The sequence below is a fragment of the Atta cephalotes genome, assembly GCF_000143395.1.
Source record: "Atta cephalotes unplaced genomic scaffold scaffold00038, whole genome shotgun sequence".
Taxonomy (NCBI): domain Eukaryota; kingdom Metazoa; phylum Arthropoda; class Insecta; order Hymenoptera; family Formicidae; genus Atta; species Atta cephalotes.
Window position 1 is genome coordinate 1,980,463 of NW_012130102.1, and position 9,157 is coordinate 1,989,619.

Below are 9,157 nucleotides of genomic sequence, written 5' to 3' on the forward strand. Positions count from 1 at the left end.
TCATTACTCTATTCTCACTCATTCCTAAACTGTTACACTATTACTGTTTCACTTCAAATCTCTTTTTCTTCCATTTCAAAGCTTCGCAACTAGAATAGGATGCTGCACGTGATGCGAAACCTTTGACAAAGATTATAGTCCTCATATTTCTTATCCATTAGGATGTTTCTGACTCATCAAGTCTCGGTTCTGTTATTTATTACTTCGAATTCTCGAAGAAAAAAATTAATTCTCTCATTTTCACTGTGATTATTTTCGAGTTCAATGAAGAAAGACGCTGGTAACAGACCTCGTAGTGTGAGGGGGCAAGTCGGGGGCCTCTGTGAGGGCCCCCTCGTGCCCCTATGCACTCAAACCAAGCCGATGAATCTTCGCCGAAAGAAAGTTGTGCAAGACGAACACGATTGGTTTTGGACAACTCTCCAAATCTAGTTCCTACAATAATAATTAACCGATACTTTTTATTTACCCATGAAAGCTGACAGAATAAGTAATTAAGTTTCTTACTGTTTAAGAAAATATCTGATTTTTAATTAATCAATGTTAAGAGTCTACGAATTCAAATGAATAAGGAAACAGTTCTCTCAGGAACTAAGAACAACTAACCATTTTTAACTAATCATTAATAAAACAAAAAAAAAAACGATGATGCACATAGGAGTAACAACATTGAATGATGTAAGTTGAAATGAAGAAATTTACGATTATAACAAACTTTCCCTCGTTCCATAAACTTGCTCTTAAATTTACGACGCTTGAAAATTCTCCGGGATATTAAATTTTCCAGTCTTTTTGATTTTTGAAATCCATATGTCTATCAAATACTCACAATTTCGCCATCTTCGCCTCCAAAATCGAGCCACAGAAGACGGGCGCCGTCGTCCGCGGACATTTTCAATTTGTCGAAGGATCTTCTCCAGAGTGGCGTGGGTGGTGATCCAGGACTTACGCCGTTCCCGGCAGTTCCCCGCGTTCCTGCGGAGTAAAGCGCGAAGCCTTCTTCGTGGTTGACAACCAACTGACAGGCCTTACCTTGCCATGTGCAACCTATAACATACAAAATATCACAAAATTAAAATACCAGTAGAGAGAAAAATATAAATCTTCTCCCAACCTATTTATTTCACATCATTTTTATATTTATGTTAATATAAATACCATATAGAGATATTATTAGATACAAATTCTTTTACAATAATATAAATCAATTTTATATATCTTGCTCGTTGCTTCTATGCTGTTTTAGTGTTTTATCAATTGTTCTTATTCTATTTATATAATAAATAACGCAAATTATATAGTAGTTGAACAATTTAAACTTATACACATATTCGTATAACGTAAGCGAGACAATATAACGATTTTTAAAAACAAATTAATCTTTTAATAAATTAATAGTTTATTTCTTCTGAATAAGAATTTGGTCAAAATAATTATAAAACGTAATTATATAAATATCATAATTTTATATAAGTCGGATTAAGTGAAAATCGATAAAGATTTCATTTATTTTTAATAATCATAATCATAATTGTATAATTAATGTTCAAGAAAATTTCTTGCGACATTTACTATTTTTTATGAGGCAGCCTGTATACATTTTTCCATTGCGCGTTTCCATTGCCGCATCGGGGGAGGGGAGAGGGGGATCCAAGGTTCTTTATCATCGATGAGTTCGACGCGAGACGCGAACAAAAAGACGCGTATGAAATGGGTGAGGCATTCATCTCGATTTATTATTGCCGTTCGTCGTCGCTGAAAAGAAATTAAAATTCATCGAACCGAACGCGGAAAATGACGAGAGTGTAGACGTCGACTACCATCCGCTGCTGTACTTACATAGAAAGAACTCGGGGGATTCACAATTTTCTCAAATATTTCAAACGCTATTACACATTTCTATCTCATCTACATAACTTTTAATATCCATTTATCAATGTTATTTTATCAATTTTCTAATTTTTCTTTAAAATAAATTATTAGGCATTATTTTAAATATCTAAAAATCCGGTCTTCTTCAAAATTATAGTTAATACGTGAGATTACTCACGAACAGTGTATTCTCGCAAGGAATGAGCAGCCGTGTGACATCCTTGAACGATCGCTCGTGCCCAAGCCGCCAGATCTCTTCGTGTTTCAGCTCGTAAATGATGCGTGACTACCCCGTCCATCGTGCCAACCCGGACCGCGAACGTCGCCCCGTGTTGAGTCGAACCACTACTGCTGCTCGCTGCTTCGTTCTGTCGCGTTGGAGAGGAGACCAGTCTGCAATCATTTCATTCGAGTAAATTCCCGTTTAAGTTCCCAGATTCTTACAAAAGTCTTTAAGTCCGGTTATAATCACCTTAGCGACGAGAAAATATGAATATTGTTCTAAAATGGATATTGTTTTCTTTCTTTTTCAATAACTACGTTTTACGAACCTTTAAATAATGCAATTCCACCGAAAATCCGCAATAAAAAGCGTTATATTAATTAAAATCTTTATTTTTTTTAAGAGCTTTTAGAAATCCTTTATTTTTTAGATATCATATAATAATAAGCCACTTAACGTATTTATTCCGTTTAATATTTGTCCAATTTCTACCTTTTCTTTTTCAGAAAATTGTGAATAATGTCCATAATGTCAGAGTGTAAAAATAGCTTATAAAAAATCATCTCAGGTGATTGTTTACGTAAAAAAAAAAACGAGATGACTGATCCCCGGATTAAAAACGTATATTTAAAGGGTGTCAATCTTGAAAATTGAATACTAATACTATGGATTCCAAGTTCTCACTCCAGGTGTACATTTACGGTTTAGATGCGATTCTTACATCAGATCGATATAGCGGGCTTCTAGAATGAAGATTGAAGATTCCGCGGAGGCACGAAAATCACGTGACATCGCTCTTGGGGTGTCGGATAAAAAGCGCCGACCTTTATCGAAACGATCGAAGCGCCTTGTATCGAGTCATGGTATGGATTCATTCCCGTCGTCCCTTCATCCCTTTCCCAATGGGTAGGTAAATTACCTCGTCATCCGGCTCGCCTCGCTCGTAAAATCGTCGCGGCTTTATTGCATGTGGGACGAAGCTGCAGTGTTCACCTGACACGGGTTCGGCCACGTATGCACCCCTTCCCCAACCCTCCTCGAATCCATTCCCTCCCACCAATCTGCCCGCTGACGAATGGTCCTGACGTTCGCGAGCCCGCGCGCTAGATTTATAGATTTTTCCGAGGGACACTGGCGAGCTCGAAAAAAAAAAAAAAAACAAGGAGTGATAGAAAGAACACCCTACGCAATAGAGGACAGAACGGATGCAAAAAAATAGCACACTTGGACTAGAAAAAAATGCCCGCCCCCGGCATTATTCAACACGTCTAACGGTCGCTTCGGGCCTTTTTCGCTCCGATGCTAATAGTTGCCTACTGCATGTCGAGATGTAGTTGAATTTCCGTGGCAAAGAACATCTAACTTGCTAAAATTACACCGCTTAGAACAATTAAAGAGCAGGTATATAGAAAAGAGTAAAAGAAATAATAATTTCATTTATCAGCGTTTGTGCAGCAAAACCTTGTTTCTAAGAGCGGGAGATTAACGCACAGGACATTAACGCATAATACATAAGAAAATGGACCAATCAAATAATTCATTTTTTTCTTTTCCATGAAATAAAACACTGATTGATTGATTCTCTTGATACATTATACGTTAAGCAAATATGTTCTGGCTTTAAGCTTGAAATAGATATTGGTATATAGGGAGAAAGTGGAAGAATTGCGAACACATGGATAAACGCTAACACAAAAAATACTATTGCAGTATAATATATAGCTTAGTGATAACTTATCATTTCTCGCATCCAATGGTAGTTTAATGTAGCTTACTAACATGTGACAATTAAATGCACACTCCTTAAGTATTTGCAATTCCCTAATTGTACTCTAAATATCAGATACTTAAATCAAATAATATTTAAGAAAATAATCCTTTAAATATTTATTTAATTATTTTTATTGTATATCTTATTGTGTATATTAATCTTCTTTCTCTATGTTATCTTTAAATTTCCTTCCAATCTATTTTTCAATCTATTGGAAATAATGTATCTCTTCGTAGTATCTGATCTAAATACGTATACTTTAACGTTGCGAGATCCTTGATTATGGTTGAGGTTTGAAATAATTTGTGTTTTCCCGGAGCAATGGTTATTCATTGACCATTATCGCGAGCGCTTTCGGAGGACAGTGAAAAAAATAAAGCAATAGCAAAAAGCGCGACTGGAGAAAATTCCGATAAGCGGGAGGAAGTTGGAGAGACAGCCGCAAACGGTAAATAAAAGCGTTAAACGAGAATGGATGTTCGTCGGCGGCCGTAATCCGACGAAAAAGCCCGCAGGAAGAAAAGAAAGTTTCCCTCGGGATAGCCGAATCACTTCCGGTTTGTCTCGCAGTAAAACTTCCTTAAGTCGGCCATTTCGCGTTCTCACGTCGGGCCCGATACAGGCCCCGTCGACCGGAAATAGAACTTTCCGACATGTTCCGCTCTTTTCACGCGTCTTTCAGATTCTCCGTTTCTTTGCTCATCGAATGGAAACTTGAAGAAAACGATGTCTGAATGTTTGGTGACGGAAGAAGAAAATGATTAATAGCGCGACAACATGAAATTCGAGCAAAATTTCTTTTCCGCGTAATCGAATTTTTTGGTTTCTTTTTATAAAACCAACTCGATGGACGTTATTTATTAAAAATTTCAATTAATTCTAATACACATTCTATAATAAGACATTAGTAATAATAAATCAAAAGTCAGAAGCTAGAAATTGATCAATCATAGTCAATTATTCTTCTTACATTTGTTGCTGTGAATCAATTTTTAACTTCCGACTTCTGATTTATTATTAATTAGTCTTATTGTAGAATGGCCATAACTTTAGGATCCATAACGTACAACAATTAAAACAATTAAAGAAAATTTTTAATAAACTTTATGATTATGTTAAATAAAAAAGAAATTTTTTTTAATCAGATAATCGAGTATTGAACAAGGATATTGACATAGTATAACGCTACAGATAAATCTCTATTGTGAATAATTTAATTGATTATTTATATTGCTTTATTATTGACCAAAACAATTGTTATGCAATTTGGCGACATAAATAGCACTGTCATATTAATCAAATATTTAAATTATAAATAATTTACAATAACTTATTTCTCTAATATTAGGTAGAAAATAATTTCTAATATTCTTTTTACAATATTATTTTATCTTAACAATGCAAATTTCTGCATTCTTCATTTTTGCTTTAGGAAATAAAGTCTTCTTACTACATGTTTGTTTAAACAAAATGATACTCAAAATGATCTATACATTCCTATAACAGACATACGATAAAAACAGAGGCGCGGGTTCGTAAACTGCCACGAACGATCGATGCACATTCCCTCTAGTCTTTTTCACTTAAAATTTAAACGAGGCTTAGCTGGATCACCGATCATTCAAACAGCGTGACTGTCTGACACCACATTTAAGCCGCTCGAAAACGCCAGGCTCATCGTTAAAAATGAAGCTGACATTAATTCACAACAACGATGCGCGGGAAAGTTTAACGCGATATAAAATAATGCAACGAGACATTTTCAGCATTACGCAATACGTAACTTTCGCTCTAGGTGCTTTAATTTTCTGTGTATTTGCAAAGTGTTTTCTGTGTAAACCATTTCTGTGTATTTGAAATCTTTGTACATATTAAACAGTAATAGTTTTTACATACATGTGTATATTATGATAAATTTTACACCATTTCAAATGTACGGTAGAAAATTGATGTAGCATTTTGCATATTATTTCAAATGTAGAAATAAATTTTCTTTAGAATAATTTTTTGATATTTTAACGTTTTCAATGTTATTTTGATAACTATATGCATAAAGTAAGGGAAATGTGCATGAAGTAGACTATTTATACAAAATTCATTAAAAAAATTAATTGAACAATATCATATTTTTATATTTTGTTTGCAAACTTACGCTCTATATTTCTCAAAATTTAAAAATCTCTAAAAATCAATCTAATCAAACTCTAAATATCTCTAATCATCAATCAAAGTCAAACTTCAATAGAATATGTCTCTAAAGCTTAACACGTAACGTGTATAAAAAAAATATATTAAAAGAGACAGAAAAAAGAACTGTTCCAATTAAAAAATCCGAAAAAAAAAGAAGAACGTTGAAAAAAGTAAGTTTATACTAAAAAGTAATTTATACTTTAAAACGTCTGCTCCTCTCTCATATTTTTCTTAGAGATTAATATACATAAACTTTATTAAATTTATCTATTTAAATTCTAATTTGAAGCTGAATATAAAGATTTAATAAATTAATTGGTGATAATAAAAATCTTATATTGTTCTTTCACAGTTCGTTATATAGATAAACAGAAATTTGATAACTGTTTATAAACTTGATAATTATTTATAACTATTTTATTAAAATTAGTATGAGTAACTAAAATTGAATAATTATTAACATACAAATTTTTTACAACGAGTATTAACATTGAAATTAATAATACTTAATAGTAAGAATATTCAAATTTTCAAATATTATGTAAATTAGAAAATTGATTATTTCTGTATTTATCACTTAAATTAAAACCAAACGATTTTTGCAATAATTTTTGCAACGGATATATAAAAATGTCGCTCAACTCAAAAATAACAGCGTTCGTTGACGAGAAATAGCGCGGGATATTATATCGCGGAAAATCTGCGATAAAATCCGATTAAGACGCGAGATCTCGTGACGAGTATCGACTCGGCACGATCCTATTAGCTCAGTCGCAGTAACTATATTTGCCGATCGCTAACGTCAAAATTCATTACGAATTATCAATAATTCGATTTGTGTCAGCAGTATCGACGTTTACATAACATCCTTCATATTTACCTTTATTGTGGATTATATACGCAATTTATCCTTGCGTGATAAATCGAGATAAATTGAGAAAATGATGTAGATTTCAAAGGTATATGATGACAATAATAAAATAATGCCAATAATAAACTATTTGAGATCATTTCTTGTTATTTTGCTTATATTTTTAGGTAGAATAATATTATTTTAGTGTGTAAACATTCAAAAAGATTAATCCTTATAGACATTTTGGTATCATATCCATTTGAAACACACGTACATATATGTTGATAATATATTTGCAGCTGAAATAGAGATCGATATAAGAAGCCATCTTACATGTCTCGAGTCAGACCGAAGGGTCAATCGAGGAATAAGGACGAAGAGACGAGGAGATGAAGAGATGATAGTTGTACGATAGAGAGAGGATACGCCGCGGGCAAAATCCTGAACTCGTTCCGAATATCGTACCTCGATTGCACGCGCGATCGGAAACTGTCGACGACACCTTCGATAATTAATGTCTACCCCGGAGGATTTAATTGATCCAGTTCACCGTTCGATTATCGGGACCCCATCTTTCATATCCCGTCCTACCTCCTTCTTCCCTGCAATTCTTCCCCTACCCCCTTTTTCAGCTGCTCTTATCTGGCCCTTATCCGCCTAGTCGACTCTATCTCTATGGCCTTTAATTTACTATGGCAGACAATTATGAATCTTATTAAGCTGACGAGAAAAGCACGATAAAGACATATATTACGTTTAAAAACGTAGACAATCTAAAGAAATGCAGGATAAAAGGAAACTTGAGATGTAATTCATGAAATTATAGTGATATACTCAAAAGTTAATTATACTAATTTACAAAAGTTTGTGTAAGAGCGTATAAAGATTGTTTCTAAGATCGTTTTCGACGCTAAGCCCGAATTTGCAATCAAAATATTTTTATCACGTCCAGTTTTAAAGATATTTTTCTAATATACAGTAAAGTTTTATCGAAATTAGAAAACGAATCAGAAGTGTTGAGCGTTTAATTTCGTCCTTTAAATCGGTTTTATATATTACGAGTCCATGTATTCGATTTCACATATTAGTCGCCTAGCTCTAACTATTCGTCCTAATACTCTTAATAACGTTTCTCAATGAGTCGATAATCATCAGATTCCAATAAAAACACCTTTTGTTCGTCACTTATCGCACTCAAATTATTTGGAAAGAAATGATATACCTTAAAAATGGACATGCTATTTAACATTCAACAAATAACATCTTAAAATTGACTATATCTTAAAAATTCGACCTGACTGGATTTTTTCTGCCAGCAGATTCAAATTCAGCGTCTCAAAATATATTTAAAAATAGCCATAGCTCCTTTCCCTGTACTAAAAATTACTCAAAATTTGTAAACTGGTGTCATTGTATGCAAAATTACACGCATATATATGTAATTCAGCATAAAAATCTATATAAACTGAAAGGATACAATAATTATAATGTAAGATAGCGGATAGATATTTCTTTACGATGCCGGTACAAGATAAGTCTACTTTAGGGATCTAACGAGTTCTCAATGTTTCTCACTGCTCACGAGGATATCGTGTCCTAATCCTGAATTCCTATCCACTATTCACTCTCCCTTTATATTCTTCCCACACTCTTCCTTTTATATTCCGCATCCATCTTCCAACTTGTCTAGCCACGAGAAAAATTAAGGCAGTCATCCCTTCAAGTAATTATAATATACAACTACAAAAATCAAACATAATTTAAGAAATAATAATAGCAATAATTTTGCTAATTACACAATTTTTGTAAATTATTTTTAAATAGTTTTTATTTTGTATATAAATTATACTTAAAATTTTACTCAAACGTTTCATCGAAATTATATAATAATAGTGAATAATAAAATAAACGATATAGAAGTAAATAATAAATGATAAATGCTTAAATAAATTAAAAGTCAATTCGCTACTAGTGGATTTTCTTTGCAGTGAGAATTTTGTGACGCGGAAGATTCGATGAGTTACGAACGCTAGAAAATATTTCTCTCTGCGGAATGTCCGTCGCTTTTTTTTAACGTTCGTTTTCCCTGCTCTTTGAACCGGCTTTTCTTCCGGCTGCCGTAGAAAGGCGACCGTTTGTCACCGGACATCGTGAAGAGGAGAAACTGGGGGGGGGGGAATGTTGGGGAAAAACAAAATTTGTGTGTCAGCGAGAGAGAGAGAGAGAGGAGGAGAGAGAGAGAGAGAGA

The 9,157-nt window shown here is 33.6% G+C and overlaps 1 protein-coding gene across 1 annotated transcript in view; it reads right to left on the bottom strand.

Annotated features, from left to right (window-relative positions):
* Window positions 1–342: 342 nt before the first annotated feature.
* The window catches only part of LOC105621953 (beta-1-syntrophin), a 124,708-nt gene continuing 115,893 nt past the window's right edge, over window positions 343–9,157 (bottom strand). The window contains exons 5-7 of the mRNA XM_012203388.1: window positions 2,051–2,265; window positions 830–1,047; window positions 343–435 (exon numbers count right to left, since the gene is read on the bottom strand). Coding sequence (XP_012058778.1) covers window positions 343–435; window positions 830–1,047; window positions 2,051–2,265 — 526 coding nt within the window. The remainder of the gene's footprint in view (window positions 436–829; window positions 1,048–2,050; window positions 2,266–9,157) is intronic.